The 25,326-nt window shown below is 37.0% G+C and overlaps 1 protein-coding gene across 8 annotated transcripts in view; it reads left to right on the forward strand.

Annotated features, from left to right (window-relative positions):
• The window catches only part of NRG1 (neuregulin 1), a 1,020,731-nt gene that overhangs the window by 970,250 nt on the left and 25,155 nt on the right, over positions 1–25,326 (forward strand). For all 8 annotated transcript variants that reach the window (XM_061177421.1, XM_061177424.1, XM_061177425.1 and 5 more), the window contains one exon: positions 17,793–17,922. In XM_061177421.1, coding sequence (XP_061033404.1) covers positions 17,793–17,922 — 130 coding nt within the window. The remainder of the gene's footprint in view (positions 1–17,792; positions 17,923–25,326) is intronic.

Raw genomic sequence — 25,326 nt, forward strand, 5'->3', positions numbered from 1 at the left:
GTCTTACGTTAGCTTTTTAGAAAGTACATTTTTTGTCAGTGTATTTATATTTGTATGTGCATTTATAATATGTACATGCATAATTTCTCTTATTTTAGCTTCAGAAAGAAATAAATGAGGTGGTTTTTTCTAACTTGGAGATTATTAAAAAATGAAAATGAAATTATTTTCCAAAAAAGAATTTTGAAAAGAAAAATGAGGATAATTTGAATGGAGGTTAGATAGAACCCATTACAACATTGTGACACTGGATGGTCATATCATCAGATTTTTGATAACTTTCCCAATTTAGACTAAACTATTCAAGATTGGTTTAGTTGTCTGGTTCTTAGGAAAGTTTAACGGAAAAGATAACCATTTTATTCTGAAACAGACAATAGAATACTAGATAACATGGACTGAGCATTTTCCCTGAATTAAGACTAAAATAACATTGATGTGACTAACATTGGTCTCCTGTCTTCTGCTAAGAATGCATAATCTGAAAGTAATGTTTTGAGTCTCATTTCCTGACATACAGTTTACAAACATAGGGAAAATATTCAGAAAGTGATACTTTCTGGAAGGTGGAAGAATATGGCTTCTCTAATAGTCTGTGGAAAGGATGTCATTGTTTTGTTGTTTTATTCATTTTTAACTACAAGTTCACGTATGTAGTTCTGGATTGAAAGAACCATGAGACGGAATGCTTTAGTGGATATATTATGGGCCTTGCAGTCAACCTGCCTTGGAATTTCTCTCTACTTTATTTATTACACTGAGAACACAGGCCTGCAATTCTTCTCTTTCAACCTCTTCACCTGTGAAAAGGATAAAATGTTACCTATTCTTAGGGTTATTGTGATGACTATGGGGCTAGAATATCTGGCACACTGTAGATATTTAATGAATACGCACCTTCTTGTTCTTTGCTAAGAATTGTATTGCCTTTACCATACAGATAACTTTTGAGTTTCTTTAGCATTTATTTCTCCTCCCCCCAAAAAAGGAAACCCCTACTGGGCTAGGTGAATATGATTTCTACTTCAAATGACAAGATTACTGTAGAAAAGGATAAAGTTTTATGATATCAAGAGGAAGATGCTTAAAGTAAAAATATAATATCCAGAGAATTCTTCCGTCTTTGCAATCGTAAAATGTCTTCTCTTTCTGCTTCTTATTTCTTTTGTGCTTTTCCCTTATCTACCTTGAAGATTACCTTAAAGCCAGAAGATGGTAAATAGCATGCCGAGTAGAAATGGTAGTTGTGAGCATATTGACTGAGCTCTTTGGTGTTTAACTCTTAGCTTCATTGGGATATAATTTGTGATGGGTCATATTCTAGAAATATGACTATTAATAATGGGTAGATTTATTTCTTCTATTAATGAGAAAGGCAACAGAAAGGTTGTATTCCCAGAAAGATGGCACTACTTTTTAAGATTTCACACTTAAGTTGGATACTGGGCAGGAGAATTCACCTGAGTAGCTAGTAAGCTGGACATGGCCCTTTTCCTTGTACTTTTCTCTTTGAGCCAGTAATGAATCTGATGGTTTCATTTCTGACATTTTGTAGAAACCATTTCCCAAGCAGTACTTTGTAGACTTCAACTCTACCATGTAAAAGAATCAAGACATTCTTTCTGACATTCCTGCTTCTGGGACAGAAAAGGGCAGTTTCTATCACAGGTAATGATGACAATCCAATTTAATTTTTTATAACCTTTTTTTCTTTTTCAATTTAACTTCCCCTTTGGATGATGTATTTAGTGGGACTTTCCTGCAAAGAGTCTAGGAACCTTTGCAGAATGATAACCAGACATATTTGTTCTTATCTTTTTTTTTTGTTTTTTGACAAAAAGAGTTGGGAGTAGGGAACGAGAGAAGTGTGATGGAGAAATTTAGCATTCTCTTCCTAGTTAGCAACCATGCCTGTTCTTCAACTTTTGAATACTTTTTAAGGTACTTGTTTCTTATTTTAATTTATGCCTGGGGAATTGGAAATGCTACGCATAACAAGTTCTATGTTTGGAATCAGTACAGATCCCTGTCAACCTCCCTAAAATGATTACTTCTCTCATCCACCTTAGAACATGTCATTTTTACCTAATTAAGTCATCAGGTTTAGCTGAGCAGTGAGGGTGTGATCTCTTTTGTTATTTGGATTATAAAATGCTCCTGATCATTTTCAGGGTACTTATGGCTAAGACTTCAGTGCCACCCCTGGTATTTCTTGTCATGAGTTATGATAGTGATGGATTCCATCCATCTGGACCTCTGCTCCCATGGTTCTCTGATCTAAGAACAGTTGGAACTTTGTTCTGACCTCATGCTATGCCTAGTCACAGAGTTTCTTATAAAATAGAGGAAGCATTTTAATAAATCAGGTATATTTCGTATCTCTAGAGTTGGATCATTCATGACTTCTTTCACAGGGTTTGTCAAATGGTCAGCAGTGTCATCTAGAGCCTGGAGCACTGGTCCCACAAGTCAGAAGACCAGGACACAATTCCTAGTTCAGTCACCTTCTCTCTTTTGACCTGTGCATATATACTTGGGTTGCCTGTCTCTAGAATGTGATTCCAGCAACATGGATCACATTGCCCATTTAATAGATTCCATTTCGTTAGACTTCTTCAATTTCTGTTAAGTTTGCTTGTTGCCATGTTGCTACTATTATAGTTCTGCATAGGAAACCCCAACTTCATGTCAGGATTTGAAGCTAGACTTCACCATAAGTTGCAATTTTCCAGCCTCTCAGCCCAAGGAATATGGTGCATTCAACAGGAAAGAACAAACCGAGGGAAGTAACCACCTTTCACTTGAGCATCAAAAATCCTACAGTTGCAGTAAACCCTCCTGTGACTAAGTTTATTCCCTGAAGGATGTTACATCCTTCTTTATATCACAAAACTGGCATCCCAGACGTTTCTAATTGAATTGAACTTCAGATTCACCGCTGGGTCCCGAGAAGTGCTAAGGTTTCCTAGAAGCAAAATCCTTCCTGTTCTCTCTCCTTCTCTACCATCCACCATCAGACTACTTTTTTGTTTACTTTCTCTCTGACATTCATGGGTAAGGTTTTTTTTTTATTTTAAAAATATGCATGGCCAACATCTTCTGTGGTTATTACTGTGGATTTGCCAATGCCTAGTTCTGACTTTAGAAGAAATATTTTGACACTATGCATTCACTTACAATTTCCACCTGTTCATCCGTGTGTTCTGCCTGCTCACCTTTGAGCAACTAAAATGTGTTATTTACAACTAAAATAATTCGCAGATGAAATGGTCTTCAAATCCTGAAAACAAACAAACAAACAAAAAATGAAAACAGACAAAATCACTAGGTGGATATTTGGAGGATTGAATTTGGCAAAGGATAAAATTGAATTTGAAATACTTTAAAGGATAATCATATATTTTAGTAATATTGGTAAATAATGAATTCGTTTTTATTCAGTCTGCTTAAAATTACATTTGGCTTTATGATGAACTAATGTCAACTGATTAGACAGAAAGCAACAAGAAGTCTAGAAAGCAAAAATGGAGGGGAATCATGGGATATCTTGGGCCCTTATAAAGGCCCAAGAGGGAAAGAGCTTTGATTCCAGGAGTGATGAGATTGCGTTAAGGACAAAATAGCCTCCATCCTTATTTACCAATGAATCCTTCAGTTCCTGTCACTTTTCTTCCACAAAACCGATCTAAGAATATAAAGCAGGCTTTAAGCCAATGGGTAACAGAGTGCAGTTTGGTTTTCTAAGGAAGGAGAGCTGTAGTCACAGACGCGCAATGCACACACACATACGCACACACATGCACACGCACACACGCGCGTGCGCACACACACACAGTGCTCTGGCAAGTAGAGAGTTAGCTTCCCAAGCATGCACTTCAGGCCTCATCTAGTGGCTGTGATGGATCCATGTAACCATTTGACAGGTTCTGATAACCTTTTAATGGAAAACAGTGTGAAGGGGCAGTGAAGGATTACTGTCTTCTAATTAAGATCCTTTTTTCATTATCACCATTTAATTCCAGGAACTTGTGTGGCCTCTGTAGAACTATGACTCACTTCCCTGAGTTCTTCAGACTTTGAGAAAAATTTAAGTGCTCTAGTTTTGGGTATAGAACGTTAGGCATTAAGGTGCAGGGAGAAGCGAGTTTCTCAACAGAGAAGATCACCCATCTGGAACTGATCTCTATGAAGACATTTACATCCCTGGGATTGAGTATCCAACACACCAGAAAGGTGTGTAATCAAGAAAAAATCTCTGACTCTTTCAACAAAAGCATTCTATATTTCAGTATTCTTCAGAAGTAAGGCGTTCTTAAGGGAAAAGCCATGAATCAAACAGGTCTTTTCAAAGAATAGGGTCCAAGGTCTGGTTTCTTCTTATTAATAAGATCTCCATTGCCTAGGAAGCCTTGTTTCTGCTAAGAAATAGAACCAGAACTTGCCTGTCGTCTGTGAACTCTCCCGTAGTGGGGTTCAGAGTCATAACACTGTGTCTCCCCATTATGGTAGTCGCTGGATTCAGTAGTTACTGAACTGGAGAATTCTCACTAGGTGTTGGCAATGCCTACGTGAACAGAAGAGCAATGCAGATTCCTACTAGATTTACTATTTGGTCTTGCAAAGTGTCTGACTTCTTAAAAGCCTTTGCATAAATGACAGATCTCAACTGAAGACATTTGGCTCCTCTGCAGGAACTCTGTGCGAATTAAACTGGCAAAGTGGACCTGGCCAAGAATTGGGTTCTGCCTGCTTTGAATTTGGGGTGGCTTTGTAGAGCTGTGGTTCCCTTACAGCTGATGTGCTCACACAGCCCCACTTCCCTGCTTTACACTGTTTCCCTCATCCGTGTTTGACTGTGAAGCACCTTAGTAATGGATGGAAAGAACAAAGATCTGTATTAAACACAGACTTGCACTGTCTACAGAAATGGTTTATATTTGAAAGGGGGGAAGACCTCAGCCATTCTGAATTATTATAGCTTCAGGAGATGGAAGTGTTTTATTAGTCCATATACACAGATAGATATATCAACGCCAGGAAAAAAAACCAATAAATTACAACTAAGATTCTACGTATGGACCTTCTTAATATTCCCTGTTTCTGGCAGTGCAGGGAAATAGCCAGGCAGCTCAGATAAGACCTTGACCTCTACTCCACCTTTCTTTCATGATGTACTTCAGCGTGCCCTTTTTGGTTTACCTCTAAGCAGGATGATGATTTCCATTGAGTTTTTCCAACAAGTGAATGGTGTAGATATATAAAACAGCTAGACCAGATGATGACAGTAAGACACTGAACACATGGCTCCAGTTTTTTAAAAAATATTGTGTACTTTGGAAAAAGAGTTCAAAGTGTGCACCTGTCTGTTTCCTTTTTTATTGAACAACAAGCTTTAATGGCAACAGTAGAAAAACAGGTGTCTGTTCAGCTTGAGTGTCGGGGCCCAGAAATTGAAAACAAAACACCACAAAAACCCCAAGCCTTGAAGGAAAGCTTCTTTGGGGATAATGTAGTCAAGGTTAATTTATAATTTTGGCCCAGTTCCTGTAAAGGCGCAGGATTTGACTGTCACATTTCCTCCCCCCATCCCCATCCCCACGTCTAAGCTTAAAAGAATATGTTCTTTAGAAAAACAAGACCTGTGATGAACTAAGTATTATGAGACCAGCTGGTCCTCTGGGGGGCAGGGCAAAAAGTTTTCTTGAGATGAAGCATTTAAAGTTATGTGTGTTTTCCAAATGAACCTATCTATGAAACAGAAACAGAATCACACACATAGAGAACAGACTGGTGGCTGCCAAGGGGGAGGGGGTTTGGGGGAGGGATGGAGTGGGAGTTTGGGGTTAGCAGATGTAAGCTTTTCTGTATAGAATGGAGAAACAACAGGGTCCTACTGTATATCACAGAGAACTATATTCAGTACCCTATGATAAACCATAATGGAAAAGAATATAAAAAAAGAATGTATATATGTATAACTGAATCACTTTGCTGTACAGCAGAAATTAACGCAGCATTGTAAATCAACTATACTTCAATAAAAAAAATACTGAAGAAAAATAAATAAGTAAATAAAGTTATTTGTGTTTTTGAAACCTTGTTTTATTCCTGTTCAGATTGGCCGCGTGTAAACGGCAATAGCGGTATTGAAAAAAGTTAGGTTTCCGTGTGTTATTTGGTGACATAGAATTTGTGCTAGGACCCTAAAAACTGCAGATACACATTTTATGACACATCCTCTTACAAAGACGGATGTTTTGCTATTCTGATCACAAACCTGGGAACAAGGAACTCCAGGGAGTTCTGGGAAAATACGCGCACTGAAATTAGCCAAGTGTTAGAGAGCAAGATTCTTATGTTCTGAACATACTTTTACGGCTTCATTCCTTTATACGCAGCAACCTTTGGCCTCAGTGAGGAAAATGCTGAACTTATGGAACCAGAGCTTGGCTCTTTATGTCTACAGCCATCACACAAACACAGAATTGCTGTAACTTGGCTAAATGGTGTGTAACAATGGACTGTCTGGGGTTTTAGAGCTGCAAAGGTGCTTTTCTAAGGAATATTCTTCAGGCTTGTTGTGTTACAGATCCACTGATCAAAGAGGCCTGGCTCCAACCTGGAACCCTTGGAAGATGGCATCTGTGTTGTCTGGACCGCACTTTTTTTCTATACTTCTATAGAGGCGCCTTTATGCACGGACACTGAAAATATAGATTACTTAAAGTGATTTGTCGGGAATCATTTCCTGTCAGGGAGATGCTTTCATAACTTTTAGGAATATCACTACCATGATCATCTGTGTAACTTAGAATTTCAGGCCAACTATGATACTGTCTGCTCGTCATGGGTTCCTTTATATCAACAGACGTGGTATAGTTAAATTAGGAAAGCGTTAGTCATGTAGTTGTGGCTACAAGACTTGACATTTTAATTTTACCAGTGACTATTGAGTATTGAGAATGGGCCGCAGTTCCTCTGTCTAATAATATCATGGGTATTTCCTAGATTGTGTGAAGAATAAAGAGAAAACGTGTGTTAGGCAGTTTGAATGCCTTAGAAAGAGGTGCAATACAAGGTGTGAAATACAAACCCCAGCATTTAGTTCTTGCTTAATTTTAATGTATATGAATACAAAGTAGTGTTAATTCTTCAGTATGGTGCTGATTCCTCTCCCATCATTACTGTGCTGGTTTGAGCAATCTTCCTTTCTCATCTAGACCTTTGTATCAGCTTCTTCACTGGTCTCCTCATCTCCATTTTTCTCCCTTTCCAAAGGCTATAGAATAGACCGTTAATTTTATTAATCACAGCCGTAAGCAAAAACCCAACTCTCTCCATGACCTACAGATTAAATATTAATTCCAGCCAGGTTGCCAAGGGCTTCTTTAATATGGGTGTATTATTATTTTATAGCCTCATTAACTTCACCTCCCTATTTATGATCCATCTCCCAAACTGAACTACACCTTTCACTGAACATGACATTCATTTTTCTACCTCCATAAATTCATTTGCTTTTCCCTTTAATATAATGCCTTCTTCTACCCCAAGCACAGACCCAGTTCCCCTTCTTAATATATTACCCTTTGAAAGTATCTCCTATTCTGCATATTTATTGTTAGGTTCACACCTAGCTGACCTAATTGATTTATAGTTCCTATTGCTGTTGCGAATATAATCCTTTTATTTTATTAGGTTTTCTTGCTAGGTATTACTGGTATCCAATCATATCATCTTCTAATAGTGCTTATTTTATCTCCTCATTTCCTACAGTTGTACCACAATTTGTTATTCCTGTCTTGTTGCATTGGCTAGAACTTTCAGAGAAAAGTGTTAAATAGTAGCACCAGTAGTCACCATTCTTGGCTTGTTCTTGATATTAAGGAAACCACCCCTCCAAGAGTTTCAGGGTTAAGTATGATTTAGATTGGTGGCTAACAGTCAGCATCTTTAGGTTGCATAGAGTATCATTCTAATTCCACTTTATAAAGACATGCTTTGAAAAGGCTGAAATTGATATTTTTGCATTTTTAAGTTTTAAATGTATATACGCATATATTAAAACATGTACATATATATGTATAAATTTAAACATGCATATTGAACGTATGAAAGTACAAAGAATGATGTAACAAATTTCCATGGAGCCATCATCCAGTTCAGCAGTTATCAGTTTTGTTTTATCCTGATTTCACTCACTTCCCTTCCCTCTTACTATTTTAAAGTAAATCCCAGACATCTTATTATTCAATGTATAAATATTTCAGCATGTATCTCTGAAAGATAAGGGCTATTTTTAAACATAACCATAATGCATTTGACACATATACCAATTTTTTTTAACATCTTTATTGGAGTATAATTGCTTTACAATATTGTGTTAGTTTCTGCTGTACAACAAAGTGAATCAGCTATACGTATACATACATCCCCATATCCCCTCCCTCTTGCGTCTCCCTCCCACCCTCCCCATCCCATCCCTCTAGGTGGTCACAAAGCACTGAGCTGATCTCCCTGTGCTATGCGGCTGCTTCCCAATAGCTATCTATTTTACATTTAATAGTGTATATATGTCAATGCCATTCTCTCACTTCGTCCCAGCTTACCCTTCCCTCTCCCCTTGTCCTCAAGTCCATTCTCTATGTTTGCGTCTTTATTCCTGTCCTGCCCCTAGGTTCATCAGAACCATTTTTTTTTTTTTTTTTTAGATTCCATATATATGTGTTAGCATACGGTATTTGTTTTTCTCTTTCTGACTTACTACACTCGGTATGACAGACTCTAGGTCCATCCACCTCACTACAAATAACTCAATTTCGTTTCTTTTTATGGATGAGTAATATTCCATTATATATATGTGCCACATCTTCTTTATCCATTCATCTGTCGATGGACATTGAGGTTGATTCCGTGTCCTGGCTATTGTAAATAGTGCTGCAGTGAACATTGTGGTACATGACTCTTTTTGAATTATGGTTTTCTCAGGGTATGTGCCCAGTAGTGGGATTGCTGGGTCGTATGGTAGTTCTATTTTTAGTTTTTTAAGGAACGTCCATAGTGTTCTCCACAGTGGCTGTATCAATTTACATTCCCACCAACAGTGCAAGAGTGCTTTTCTCCACACCCTCTCCAGCATTTATTGTTTGTAGATTTTTTGATGATGGCCATTCTGACTGGTGTGAGGTGATACCTCATTGTAGTTTTGATTTGCATTTCTCTAATGATTAGTGATGTTGAGCATCTTTTCATGTGTTTGTTGGCAATCTGTGTATCTTCTTTGGAGAAATGTCTGTTTAGGTCTTCTGCCCATTTTTGAATTGGGTTGTTTGTTTTTTTGATATTGAGCTCCATGAGCTGCTTGTAAATTTTGGAGATTAATCCTTTGTCAGTTGCTTCATTTGCAAATATTTTCTCCCATTCTGAGGGTTGTCTTTTGGTCTTGTTTATGGTTTCCTTTGCTGTGCAAAAGCTTTTAAGTTTCATTAGGTCCCATTTGTTTATTTTTGTTTTTATTTCCATTTCTCTAGGAGGTGAGTCAAAAAGGATCTTGCTGTGATTTGTGTCATAGAGTGCTCTGCCTATGTTTTCCTCTAAGAGTTTTAGAGTGTCTGGCCTTACATTTAGGTCTTAAATCCATTTTGAGTTTATTTTTGTGTATGGTGTTAGGAGGTGTTCTAGTTTCATTCTTTTACATGTAGCTGTCCAGTTTTCCCAGCACCACTTATTGAAGAGGCTGTCTTCTCTCCATTGTATATTCTTGCCTCCTTTATCAAAGATAAGGTGACCATATGTGCATTAGTTTATCTCTGGGCTTTCTATCCTGTTCCATTGATCTATATTTCTGTTTTTGTGCCAGTACCATATTGTCTTGATTACTGTAGCTTTGTAGTATAGTCTGAAGTCAGGGAGCCTGATTCCTCCAGCTCTGTTTTTCTTTCTCAAGATTGCTTTGGCTATTCGGGGTCTTTTGTGTTTCCAGACAAATTGTGAGATTTTTTGTTCTAGTTCTGTGAAAAAATGCCATTGGTAGTTTGATAGGGATTGCATTGAATCAGTAGATTGCTTTGGGTAGTATATGACACATATACCAATTAATGATAACCCTTTGTAATCAGTGATCAGATTTCCTCTTACATCAGGATCCAAATAAGTTTCACTCATTGCAATTGGTTTAATGTCTCTTTTTAATGTCTATATTTTAGGTTTTTCTTTTCTCTCACCTTTTGGTCTGTCTCTAGCTCTAGCTCTCTTTGTCTTTTTATCTTCTTTTAATTTTTTTTTAAGAAATCAGGTTATTTTCACTCTCTGGTTCTCCATAGATTGGGCTTTGCTGATTGCATCCCATGGTGTTCTTTTATATGTTCCTCTGACCTGTGTTCTTCCTGTAAATTAGTAGCTGTATCTGAATGCTTGATTAAATTCAGATTTGATTTTTGGGGGTAAGAATACTTGGTAGATAGTTTTAGAGAAATTGATTTTCAATCTCATCAATGTTGATTCTCTATTTATTGAAATGACCATATGGCATTTATTTTTGAAATGCATGATTTTTTTTTAATTTGATGAATAAGATAATGAATTTGCCTCATAGTTTCTGTCTTTTGACCTTTCGTCTACTTTCATTTCTAAGTGTATTTTGGTTGATGAATAAATTAACCTATGTCATTAAATGTCACATGGTAATTTCAGCAGCTCGCCAAGTAACTGAATCCTTGATCAGTTCCCTTTGTTTTGATGTGTTCTGTTTGATGCTCCAAACTTTTGACTAATTTGGAAAATGACAGGTTAACATTTTCTACATTGACATGACCTTCTCCCAACCAAATTGATACTGGTAAAATATGCAGAATACAGTAAAGAATGTGCCCCTTCTACCTGTAGCCTGATGAGATCTATAAATATATCAAATTAAGCCAGTCAACTGACTGCTAATATTTGCTTTGTAGGCTAGATGGATCTTACTCCTTTAGAATAGGTGTTGATAGGAAAAGATTCAAGGAACAGCTTGAAAGTTCGTTGACTTCTGGCTATGGAAATTTTATACTCAGATAAAACTGTCAGTGATTAGTAGAAAATATATAGCAGAACTGTATTTCTGGAGCTGGCTTCTTAGCTAAGAGAAGATTATTGGCTTTGTAAGGAAGAAAATGTAGCTTTCTTGTAACCACCCGGCCAGCCATCCACTGTGGGAGGAGACTCCTTCTTCTTTAGAAAAGCTAAGACATCCTAGAAGGCATTTATGCCATTGACATGTTGCTCTAAGAAGTAGTAGACTAGAATGATTACACTGTGTCATGAGTGAAATGTGCTGTCAGAAAAAAAGAAAAAAAAAAAACAGCCACTTCTGTGTTTGAAAAATAACCTTTGTTGACAATTTTTGTTTTTCTAAGGAGAACACTATCTAATGACACCAAAGCATTTGCTCAGCAACTGCTGGGAACTTAGGATCTGCTTTCTGTTTAGCTACAAATGAGCTCAGTGTTACAACAAAAATTAGAATTTTGTTTTATGAGGAGAAATACCCAAGGGTCACTTTTCATTCTGCTGAAGAAGAAGAAAAAATATTAGGGTCTGCCCTGAGAGCTTGCAAGGGAGGGAGGGATCTAAAGGCAATCCTATTAACCTACTTCAGCCCCACTGTACATGTCAGAAAACGGAAAACAAGCATGTCCAAATTCACTTATGTGACCTTGGGCAGCCTGTACACTTTTGTGAATTTTTAGCTGGAGGTATTTGATGAAAGACTGCAGAACTGTTCTTTTGAGATGATCTGTATCCTCTTTTTCAATATGGGATAAATTATACAATATGTGAAGATTCTTTTCAGTCCACCATTCTATGTGTGTTATGATGCCAAAGCCCAAGTTCACTACTTAAACCAGTTAACCTCCATCAGCCCTTGGTGTCGGCTTATTCTTTGGACAGACTCTCACCTTGTAGGTAATCTACCATATTACCAAGTCCTGAGGTCCATGAATTGAGATGCCCTAATTCTACTTTAGAAAGTTCTGGTTCCATTTCTGGTCTCATGATGGTTCTTCCCTGGCTTCCCTGTTTGTTTCTATAGCAGAGTTCAGTAGAGGAGAGGCCAAGGAGATGGGCTCTGGGAACCTCCAAGTCAGGATGGGTTTCTTTGATCTTCTCCTATCATTTTTTTCTCAAGTACCTATTTGCTATTCAGCAACGGATTGAATTACTACTTGCAAAAAAATGCCAACCCAGAATGGTGATGCTTTAGTGGTTCTGAGTCTGGCTCTGGATTTTCCTTTGGAGAACTAATGCCTCCCCCGTCCATCCGTTGGCATCTATAGAAGCTGCATTAGGTGGCACGGCTTTTTCCTGCTCAGCTTCTGAGCCAGAGCGTCACTTTCAGGAACCACATAAGCATTTCTTCCCAGTAGAAGTTCAAAGTGCTCTGGTACATAATTGCTGAGGAGCTATATTCTGAGCAAGAATAATAATTTCAGATTTTTTTTTTTAAACTGGGAGATCAAAGAGTAAGAATGCATGCAGATTTCTAAATACATAGCCATGGAAGATATCACAGGTAAGGATTTAAAAAAAAAACCTACAACTTTGTAGCGATTGACAGTTTCATGTTAGAATATAAAAATTGTTAATATTTGTATATGTTATTGAGAAAACTGCAGAGAGTGATTTAATCTTCTGCGAGTAAATCGTTAAGAATTGTCCTAAAAACTCCTAGTCAGGGCTCATTCGCTCAGGGAAGATAGGAGCTAATGATTGCTTCTAGGGGTAAACACTATACACTCATACTAATTCCTGCTAATTGTCAAAGAAGAAGAGACTGGCTTCTTATCAGTAGTTTGCATTTGTGTAATGGCCCTGGTCTGTTAGTGCTGTCTACTTCACTGATAAGGAAAACACCACTTAACACAAGCAAGAAAGGGAACCATCCTTTCCAGTATTATTTTCTTTTTAGCCTGTCTCTGAGCAGAAAAAGGCTGGCATTCTATAGGAAATACTGTGTGATTCCATGGGAAAATATTGAGTGATGAGCAGAGAACACTTAATTACTCATCAAAGTTTTATTCTGTGTATTTACTAAAGTGTGCAATAGTACGTGATTTCCAAAATGTTGAGTTATAAACAAAGTTTATACTATGGCCCATATTCTATGGACATCATACTATTTTTAAATATTTTAGAGTTTTTAAACTGTTACAATAACACACAAGATTATAAATACAATGAATTCATGTAACTTGGAAACTCGGTCAGAAATATTACAGAATTACACCTGAAACTTACATGATATTGTAAATCAACTATACTTCAATAAAAAAAATTTTTTTAAGAAATATTAGAGAATTGTGTGGATCTGGAAAGTTGCAAATAATTACACATTTAAGATAGCTTCTTTTTCTTTTAACTCAAATTGTTCTTCAGTTTTATTTTGTAAGCCAATTGAATGGGTATAAATTATTGACCCATTATTGGTTTTGAAAAAGTTAAATAGAGTAAATTATTGATATTTACTTGATGCTTTGCAATCATTCAGTGGTTACCCCTCCAAATCAGACCATCTCTTCACATTTTGTAGAAGAATAATTTGCTAAGAAACAACATTCGAGGCTTGATTATATGTACTTACAGTGTCTGGACAGAAATGTTTTTGCTTCTCTTTGTTCCATATTTACGCCGTTAGTAATGGAAACATATCCTCTATTTGTGTGCAGTTTTGCAACTGACAAAGTGTTTTATCAAACTTTGCAGCAACCCGGCGATACCTCATTTTTGCAGCTGAGTATACTGAGGCAGGTAGCTGGACCAGAGTCCCACCGCTAGTAATTGGCAAAATTGTGCCTTGGCCCCCTGATTCTTCTCAGCTAACTCCAGGGTCATTTCACTACATTTCATCTATAAAGATCTCCTTTTAGGGAGAATTGTTTACAGTCTTACAATTTTCAACCCCAGTAACTTTAGTTGTTATTATTATGCCTCGCATATAATAGGCGGTCATTAAAGAACTGTGAAAGGAAGGAAAAAAGAAGGGAGGGAGGGAAGGAGGGTGGGAGGGAGGAGAAGGTTTAGGGAAGGGAGGGGAGGCTAGAAAGGAGGGAGTCCTATTTCCTGGTGCAGGATTTGGGGAATCTTTAAATGGTAATCTTAGTGTCCAAATCCTTGGCTAAGTCAGAGGACTGTTCAGACTTCCCCAGAATGGTCCCTAGTCCTGATCTATGCTACCAAGACAGACGGGGTGGAGAGTAAAACACTCGGAAGAAATTCTCTGGTAACAAGTTAACTGCTGTACTTATACTTTCTTCCTTATAATCTTGTAATTGGTAACATCCCAAGGAAAGTGTGTTTGGGATAAAACGTTCATATAAATGACAAACGTAAAAGTAATGAAGTCACACTTATCAGTGTTCCTAATTGCTGTCCAGTTAGCACTTACTAGAAGTTGACAAACTCCCAGATCATGACAAACTAGTTACAAAGCAGAGGGAAGCAGTGTTTATTAAGGACTGAATGAGTGAGATCTATGTCACCTACTTCCAGGAACAGCTATGAAGGTCATCTTTTATATATCAAAAGCACATTCTGTTGGCAAAACTGTTAGCTTTACCCCTGATAAACTCCTGCCAGCTCCCCCAGAAAGAATGCTGTTTCCACAGTTTGGTTTGAGAACCTGCTTTGTCTGTTTCATTAATTTCTGGCAGAATTACCAAACGGAAACTGACTTAGCAATACAGCGTATATAGGCCAAAGAGAAAGGATATCACTGCAAAATTTATAGATCTGCTTAGGGCTGACTGTGCACTGCAGTCAACTAAGGAGAATATAAGGAAACTTGGCAAAAATCTGAAAGGTGCATGTATCACCATCCAGATCCCAGGTTCTTCTGACAATTACAACTTATTCCTGTGTTTGGCTGTTGGTTCAGAACAGCTGCACCCAGTTGGTCCACACTTTGTGTCACCTGGGAGTTACCTGCTGCTTTGCAATTCCATGATCATTTTTGTTCTCGCTGCTACTAAAGGATAAAAGCGCTAAGCAAGATAGTCCATGACACGTAAGAGAGTTGCTACTTCATTTTCTCCAAGAATTATTTTATTATCAGCTATCCCATTCCTAGTGTCAAGTCATGATCTAAGAATTTTTCAAATGAATGTGTCATAACTCAGAGCTGCAGGATAATTCAAAGGATAATCATGTCAAGAAAAATACTTTTAAAGGACTGATAAAAAGGGATTGTTTCTAGTTTTAACCCGCATTTCTTAATCCTACTTATTTGATAACGCAAGATCAGAAAATCCAAGGAATAGGTATGATGTTTCTGTCTCTTGTTTCTGTCACAGCTAATTTTCATTGGAAGTTTGCAATTAATATGGAGGGTCTGCTTTGGCGAGGAGGGGGTTGATTTTGTTGTTTTTAATAAAAGCCTCAGCATTTGTTCTGAAAGAGCCTGCTGCAGTGTTTGCTGCCCAGTTTGGATGAGGGGTAATTCTTAGCAGCCTGTCAGGGATTCTGGGACCACTGGGGTCTGCTTGAGGCTCAGAGCTCCTTTGCAGGAATGATGGTGACAGAACACTGCAGGTGGTCCCCTCGGCAAAAATACTCTGCCCAATTTGTCATCCCATAGATCCCTGTCAGCAGTTGAAACTCGTAAGCACAAAACCTTTAACATTTAAGACAAACTCCCTCCTAATATTTTTTTAAAAGCAGTTGCCATGGATGAAAATGTCCATAGCACCTAAGTAAACAGTTTTTCACATGAAGATATAATATTATGTTAAAATCTATGCTAAGTGATGTGTAGAAATTGCCTACACTATGAGTTTATAGATCAAAGGATGCAAGTTATGTTTCCCCTCTTCCTGATAAAGATGGTAAAAGTGTAGCTGCTGGCAGAGGGTAAAATCACCTCTCTCCTCACTCTCCCTGGTTCTTTTGGTTGGGTTTGTAGACCTGAGCTGGACATCTGGAAATGCATTCTGAAAAGGACTTTGTGTTGGAATAATTTGAAAATTGACCCAGTTCTTAATTACCCATAGTAATGATTCAAGGAAGGCATGCCTCTTTGAAATCTTCAGATTTCTGTTATCAAATTTTACATCCGATTGATAGATACCAAAATTAAGATTCTTCCCTACTTGTTCAGTAATCATACCTGCTATTATTCATCAGATGCCAGTTTTGTGCCAATTCCTCTTATCTCTATAAGAGCCCTGTAAGAGTGCCCTTACCCTGTTTTCTAAATGGGAAAATTGACCATCTGGATGGTTAGGTGACTTGCTCAAGGACACAAAGCTAGTAGGAGATGGGATTTGAACCAGATCTGTCTCCAAAGGGCAAATCATTTTGACTGTCCTTTGCTGTTCCTCCTGAAAGCCATGGTGAGAACAGAGAAATGGTCCCAAACATGCCTTAGACAGGAGAATAAGAGACAAGAAAGGCCTCAAGTCGTTTAGAAACTGAATAATCAGATGCTGAATATTTCAATCAGGTAGAGTAAAAATCAAGCAGAGTTAGGGTCACAATTAGGTTAAATGTCAAAGCAAAATGTGCGCTTGTGAAGGAAACGAAAAAGAAAGGCAGGAGAAAATGGAAAAATACGACAGGTCAAATAAAATAAACAAGGGCATCTGAGTTTCACACGCAAATCGTAAAATAGAAATTGATAAGGAAGACAAAGAATTAAAAGTCACTGAGAATGAGTCAGATAATCAACGAGAAAAACTTATGTCTGAAGATGGACTCTCCCTACCCCGGGAGAGTAAATAGAATCTTCATTGGCTGGACACGTTGGCTTTACATTTCATCCTGATAATGTCAGTGATAAACATTATGTTGTAAGTTAGACTGTTTGGGGTTGAGACTGAGCAGTGTTTAAGGTGATCCCAATACTGTAAGTGGGGAGAAGTTCTGAGACTAAATGCTCTTACAGTCTCAGGACTTTGGCTTCATTTAATCCCTGCACCTAATGGTGGAGCAATCAGTGTCAGCCTGACTTTCCAATAACTGTGAAGTTTGAAGGCAAGTGAATAATCAGATTTATCACATGAAGACGTTGCAAACCAAAATTAAAACTTGTTTCTACTCCTACTTCAGAATGGATGAATTTTGCAGTGCTTTATTCTACATTTGCAGCAATGTTAGACTGTCTTTGCATTTCTTCAAAAGCGTGATGGTAATCAGACATTCAATAATATTCTTCTTCTGAGTAGAAATTAGAATAGAATGGAAATTTTGAACAGAATGCCCCCTGATCTATACATTAATACATACTCAATTAATAATATTTTTTTCATTAGGAACAAATAAGCCACCTTGTATTTTTCTTTGCTATACATTATGTCTAAAAAATATCAAGTCCATACACATATAACACATAATTTCAAAATAAAATAATTTTATCAGTTAGTTGCCATTAAAAATTGATATCTACATTCAGTTGCACTGATATGAATTTTTGTCATTATTTTTGAGCCTTCCTGGAAAATGTATTTTTCTTAATGACAATAGATGTTCTCTTTTCCAACTTCCTTAGAAGATAAAGTATTAGTTATAAGAAATGTTGAACCTGTTGCCTATTTAATTATAATTAAATTAATTAACTATAATTACCCTTTTATAATTTTATTATATTTAATTACACCCAGAAAGTACTTAACATCTTTGCTGTTGTTTATTAAGCCTGAAAGTTTAATGGAGTACGCCGTATCTTATATGAACTCTTCCTTTTAAGAGAATTTAAGATTAAAGGCTGCTTAGAAGAGGGAAAGATGGGTATAAACCTTTCCCCTTCTTTATCTTTTATCCAGCCACATCTACATCTACCACTGGGACAAGCCATCTTGTCAAGTGTGCAGAGAAGGAGAAAACTTTCTGTGTGAATGGAGGCGAGTGCTTCATGGTGAAAGACCTTTCAAACCCCTCAAGATACTTGTGCAAGTAAGAAAAGAAATCCTCTGTGTGGCTTATATCCATGACTGCTTCTTTTAGATGATTCCATGTCTCATGACGTATTGTTGCTGCTTTTTCCAATTTCGTTGCATCCTTTGAATAATGCTGTTTTATTTTTAAAGTGTTGTGAAAAGTTCATACCATTTATCATCTTCTCTGTTATATCCAGAATGTTATTTTGCTTTTTTCAAGGTGGGTTTTTTTTTTTTGCCTTCATATTTATAAAGTTGCTTTCCTCGTGGTTTTCCTCGTTGTTACCTAAGAGAGATGTGCAAATATCATAGAGGTCTGGAACTTTGGATACCTACGTCTCCATCCAATGTATGGATGAAGCTGTAAGATGATGTTCCTTTTTACCCCAGTGGTCACCTGCAAAACGAATAAGACAACTAAAAGAAGCAGAAGGGCAGAAGATTCTTTACTGACACATCTGTTACACTTGGCATTAGCTTATTCTTTTATAACTCCTTTTTAAAAATGGAATTTAGGTCGATCTCACTAATGAAAAACCAGCAACTTGCATTTGTTTGGAAATGCATTTAGTGTGTGTAGCATCATTGCATGTAGAAGGCAGAGTGTTCTTTCATGTACTACAGTTATTTATAGATGTATTTAGAATGGCACTCTCTCCAATGACCTGAAGGAGTTAATGAACCATTAAGAAGTATCAATATCAAAGTTATTCTCTCTCAACAGACAGAATTAAACAAAGATGTTGTCAGTAAGGTTACATTAAATATTTAAACCTTGCAGTTAAAATTAGTAGGTCTCATTAAAAAGCACGTGTTTATTGTGCCATGCATTTTTAGTCTACGCTTGATATTTAGGCTCTGTGTGGTCCATGGACTCAAATAATTTGATGTGGTAAAAGATATTTAAATATGTGGTGAAAAATACACATTTATTTTGCAGTTGACTAAGAGCTGTATCCCACTGTTCTAAAGTAGCAGTGCTTGTCCTAAATGAGAAAAAAAACATATCGTCATAACAATCATCTCCGCCTCCAGAATATTACTAGCTTGTGACCCAAATGTTGACGAAGAAGAACAAGTTTGTCAGAGAGACAGTTGAGCTAATAGAAAGAGCAATTAGCAAAATGAGAAAAAGGGCGCAAGAAATCATTAAGAAGGCCAATTCCCTTTTACATCGTATAAATAGTATGCAAATATTTAAGTCCCTTTTCTAAGAAAGCCTTCATTGTTTGTAAGTAATAAAATGCATCTTAAAGGACATATATTTTAAAATCATAACACCAAACAGAAATGCCATTTTGGTAGAAATGTTTTGCTGTTCCCTGTGCTGACCTAGACACGGGCTATGTGTAGAATGTCTCGTGGGACCTCAGGGCTGTAAGCAAGTACCTCCCAGAGCTGCTTTTTTGCCCTCAAAATCTCTCCTTTGAATACGGTAGAAGCAGAGAAGACAAGTTTTGCTGGTTGTGTAGCCGATTTTATCAATGAAAACAGACAACTTATAAAAGTAGCTATAGTCTTTTATTTATTATTTTATTTTATTATTACTTTTATTATCCTTATAGTATCTTATGCTTTTATACTTTATTACTTTTGTAGTGAATAAAAGACTAGGAATCACAAGAGTAAAATTCTAATTTCCATTACTAAATATCCCTTTCATAGTTATAGGTTAATAGTTATAAGCCAAGGTAAAGTTAATAAGTAAGAATCTTTTCAAAGCTTTAAAGCAAGATAAAAATGAAAGAGTATATAGAAAAAAAATCATGTCTTTCAGGTCTGAAGGATTTTATGACGCTCAGTGTTTATTGTTTTAAAATTAAAGATTCACTTTTTGATCACCAGTATATTCAACTCAACATACCTATAGCAAAGAATTAAAATGGGTCAGTTTTAGACTTTGGTTCTGCCAACTTGCTGTGAATACAGCCCAAACATTCCTCCCTCCCCATATTTATCATAGTGAACGGGGATGACCAAATTTTTTTTTTAACTTTTTATTTTCTATTGGAGTATAGCCGATTAACAATGTTGTGATAGTTTCAGGAGCACAGCAGAGCAACTCAGCCATACATGCACATGTATCCATTCTCCCCCAGACTCCCCTCCCATCCAGGCGGCCACATAGCATTGAGCAGAGCTCCCTGTGCTACACAGTAGGTCCTTGTTGGTTATCCTTTTTAAATATAGCAGTGTATACATGGGGGATGACCAAATTTTATAGTTTCCTGTAAGATTTTCTCTATGAAAATAGAAAATACCAGAAGCTGAGAATTATAATCTGTAAAATATGAGGTACATTTATTATATGGGTAATCCTGTTATTCTGTCCTAGTCATAGACATAGAACCTAATTATGTTTTAATAAATCACTTGAAAAAAACACTTAAAATTATAGTTCCTTAAATGCTTCTCCTTTTTAAACAATTGTACCCAGATTATCTATGTTTCCTCTTTTTTACTTCTTTAGAAAAGCATCTGAGACCACTCTATTTTAATTATAATAATGAAACATGATCATTTTTCACCGTAGCCTTTGCAAAGATTTACAAGGTGAGTGAGTATATATGATAGTTTCTGAATACCTCTTAGGAACCAGTGCAGTTATTTTCCACGTGTTAATTTCAGCTCTTCTGTGGCCCTCCCACGTCCTATACAAAAAGTGCTATCGCTTAAGTGCTGTTCATTTGTTCCATTTTGGTATTGTGCCAACAACTGGAATTTTTTTCACCCACACAGCTTTTCATTAAATTTTAAGCCCAATCCAGAAAGAAATACTTGTTATATATTTTTCTAATCTTAAAGTGAAATGTTGTCTTCCTCCAACAGTTATTAAAGCAGCAACCCATGAATGAATATTCTGTTTCCCCCAAGCTAATCGTCTTCTAGTTCTCAGCAAATTGGCATTATAATTTTATTGTATCTTTTTTTTGGTAATATAATCTTTCAGAAAAGCGTTAAAGCTTATTACGAGATCTTGTTGGAAAGAAAATCTTTGACATCTATGATTTTTGATCAGTTTTATCCCCCTTTTGCACCATGTCTTTACTGATGCATCAGAGCAAGCCAGTACATTGATGGAAGAATTGGAATATGTTCACTATCCAAAATATGTCATGCCTTTTTTGTTAAATTTGTCTAATTGTTTTTTAATCCCTGTATTAAAAACATCTATAACATTACAAATAGTTTAGTCAGAAGTGAAACCAAGGCACATCATATACCATGTCTTACGATATTATATTGTTCACTGGACGACTTGAATAGAAACAGAAAATACGAAAGTGTTGCATTGGCTCATCATGGTCCTGTGTATGAAGCCAGTTCATAGTTTCCACATGGTCCATCTGTCTAGGGCAAAACGTTTCTGAAGCATGTGCCACATCATTCAAAATCAGCTTTATCCCTGGCTAAAGACATGACTCAGAAACGCCACAAGCACGCGAGTTTCCAAGTAGTCTCTCTGGTCATCTCATCCACTGTTGTCTTTTTGGGAGTTGAAGTCGAAGACTTTACAGCAAAGCTCTTTTGTCTCTCTGTTTAGAACAAGGTGTTCCAAATGGATTAACCATATAACAGTTAAACACTTCTCTGAGGAGAGGTTTGCTGGTTACTTGGACTTCTCCTCTGGGAACTGTGCGGGAATTTCTGTGGTGTTTCTCATCTTTTATATTTCTCTTCTCTCTATAGTAATTTAAAATTTATCCTGGGGAAAAAAAAAAAAAAAACAGTTACTATTCCAGATTGCATAAAGACCAGAAAAGAATCATTCCATCTTTTACCCTCTGGTACCCCATGTAGTCACATGGTTCAAAGAAACAGGACAATTTGAACATGACATTGTCCAGATGTTCCTCTTTGTTTTCTCCCCTTGTTCTTGTATGTCTGCTCTTCTGAACAGCTTTACTTAGAGAACTCTTTTGGAAGATGTTGATGTGATTTTTTTTTTAATCTAAAAATGATTTTATACCAGACCGTATTTATAAACCCATGATGCTGTCCTATGGGCAGATGTGGCTTCCCCATGTGGGGATTAGAGTTTTAAGCACCAATTTTGGTGAATAGTCTGAGCTCTTTCACTTCAACTCTCTGGACAGTATATTTATAACATAGAGTTAATATGTTCTCCAAACTTCTTCCCAGGGAGTCAGTGAAATTAAATGAATTCATTTCTGCTAAAGCACTTCTAACTCTGGGGAAGCAAGATTTCTTTTTCCTTATAATAAAAAATAAATGGTAGAATTACATTCTCTCTGTAGACATTGGAAAAATATATACACCTGTCTTAACAGACTGTGTTATCATATTTAATTCCCAATTCTTCATTTTGTTTAACACTAGCAGTTTTTATTTGATTTGTTGGGGCCACCAGCTAGCTTTATAACTTTGCATTTGACATTCATTTAATCATGTAATATCTCTGATAATTAACTTCCTTATATGTAAAAACAAAAAACAGAAACAAAAAGCAAACAAAACATAGGAAGATGGGAGGTGCCTTTAAACATGAACTTACGATTTTGTCTATTTTTTATGAAACCATGTAGTATATATAAGGGCCTACCTATATTGTATTACACATTATTATCGAGATAGTTATGAAAAATATATAGCTAGAGGAGATAAAATCACAACAAATTTGTTATAATAAATTAAACTCAGTGAATGAAATATTAATTAACATTTGTTTATAGAACAGCTACCTCTATGCCAGGCATTTTTGAAAACACAGAGAAAACATGAAGCATGGTCGCTGGTCCCTGGGAACTTAGTCTATTTACGGAAATGGAGTAACTAAAATAGTACATCAGTTAAAGTGACTATATCCCAAGTGGTACAGTACTGATTGTTATGGGAATGAGAATTTAAAAAAGGAAAAGACTGGAATTAGTTGAAGACTTTATAAACATTGTCATCATTTATGGAGTTTTTTCCATATACCAGGCAGACACTGAGGCTGCAGTAATCTTCCCATGAGACCCAGTGACATGCATAACTAGACGAGCAGCTCCATTCTGGGAAGTAAAACAAAACAAAAAAACTAAGTTAGACAGGAGAGTCAGTTTCTGAGCTCTGCAAGCCAGGCAGAGGACTTTGGACATTGTGATAGCTAATCGGGCGTCATAGAAACTTCTGGAGCAGGAGAGTGATACCATAAACATAGCAAGTGCTTAGGGAAGAGAGACTTCCATACAGGCTAGAGACATCTGGGGACCAGGTAAGATGAGGAGAGAAAGTCAAGACACTAGCTAAGGTTATAGTTTTATAAAATCCTGGCATAGCAATGATGAGGAGGATGACGATATTTATAACATATTAGTAGCTGAATTAACATAATTAAACAAGGGGGTGATGGTTCAGATTCAAGTTGTGTCCTGTGGCCTCATCACCATGGCTGTAGAAGGAGAAGTTTGGAATAGAGCAAAGGGATGTATTTTGGGTTAAACCTGGAGTCCAGCCAGCTCTGGAAGCGTTCGTCCTTCAGAGTGGGTGTGACACTTACCTTCTGTAACATTTGACAGGGAGAGAAACCTTTGTGAGTGGGCGGGACTCTTGTGGCTTAGATGTAGATAGTCAGCTCTTCACATGACCACGTGTTCTACTTCTTCTGTGTCCTCTTGTATCTAAACTCCTGCTACATACTTCCTAGGTATTTATTAACTCATTTTTGATTTTCGTGAAGACAGAGGGAAGCAAATCCTTTTGTTCTTATAGAAACCAGTTTGGCTGCAGTTTGGCGTAAAATCAGGTACACTAAGTGTTCTTAAGAGCTTGGTTCCTTTTTTTCTTCTGAAATCAGTTAGGCAGCCACATATATTTATTGATCTCCTTCTAAGAGGCAAGTTCTATGCTTGTGCTCGGTATGAAGTGGTGAGCAAAATCACGTGGTCTCTGCCCTCATGGAGTCTGTAGGCTCTTGTGAGTAGCAGATGTATTTCAAGTAATTAATTTAATTATAAATGATTGGTGTGCTGAGTGCTATGAAGAGAATTTAGGGAGCTAAGGGAATGTACCGTGGGGGACCGCAGCCAGCCAGAGGTGGAGACTCCGTCAGGGAAAAAAGAATATGCAGCCCTCGCCTTGAGAAGCATATAGTCTACTTAAAATAAAATGCACCATTTTGAAATATTTCTATTGAATGATTTAAGTCAAAAGTGAATATTTAGATGTTTCATCATAAAATGAGGCTGGAGTAGATGGAACTATAAAGTTTGGAATCGCTAAGCTGTGTGATGAGACAGGGAAGGGCATCCTCCAGGGAGGAAAACCGAACCACAAATTAGCCGAGTCCATAAGTCATTGTGTCACAAGGACACGTAGATGCATGGGACATAGATTGAGCCCGTATCCGATGAAATTGTTTGACCCCAAAGTAAAGAATACATCAGTTAGAGTAAACAATGGCAAGGATTTTCATCTACAGATGAGCATTTCAGAACAAGCTGTACAAACAGAGCTTTGGGAAGGGCACCAGGGTTCAAACAAGGAGGGGTTAATTCATAAACACTGGCACCCTCATTAGTGGGATTGTATGTCTTAGATGTTGAAAAACAACATTGGCGAGCCAGGATAACTTAGATTTTTTTTTTCCCTCAGTATTTACCCATGAGTCCACTGTGGCCACTCTATGTATACTGTTATCTCAAGAATTGAGAACTAGCCTCCAGATCTTAATAAAAAAGAAATGGGATGATCCATACTAGCTGAACATTGATGGGGAGGTATAAGGTTGGATCTGAAGGAAATGTTATTGAAAGAATATATTATATTTAATATTTTCTTTAATGGTACTGAAGAAGGCATTCCCTTGAGGAAATAAATGTCTTTTGCAGATGATACCATAAAGAACACTAAAACACAAATTAGAAAAGCATATACAAACCTCAAGAAATTTCACTTCATGGTGGATAACAGAACGAAGTTCATCCTGGAAAAATGCAGACTAATAGTAACAATCCATTTGGGAAAGAATAATCTACAACACAGATACTCAGCCAGTGAGTGGGCGAGTTCTAGCCAGAATCCTGAGTGAAGGGGTGAGAAAAGTCAGCCCTTGCAATATGATACTGTAGAAAAACAAACTAGCACTGTTTGACCTGGCGTGTACACTGCCAGCTCTGGTTTACGGAGTAAGAGCAAAAGTCCTTAGCGTCTAACACTTAAACACACTGATAATCCTCAATATGTATCTGTTGGCATTTCCATTACTTGATATTTGTAAACATGGACATCAAAGAAATTGTTTCAGCTGTTGTACAATATGAAGGAAATACCCCAACTAGTACTGAGGTAGAGTGAAAAGAAAATAGGGGCTCTTCTTTTTTGGAAGAAAATTATCTAAAAAATTGTCTGAATATTTCATGGTAGAGTGATGATTAAATAGAGACAAAATATCATATGTAAACCTGTTTCCCTTCTC

Source organism: Eubalaena glacialis, chromosome 20 (assembly GCF_028564815.1).
Source record: "Eubalaena glacialis isolate mEubGla1 chromosome 20, mEubGla1.1.hap2.+ XY, whole genome shotgun sequence".
Taxonomy (NCBI): domain Eukaryota; kingdom Metazoa; phylum Chordata; class Mammalia; order Artiodactyla; family Balaenidae; genus Eubalaena; species Eubalaena glacialis.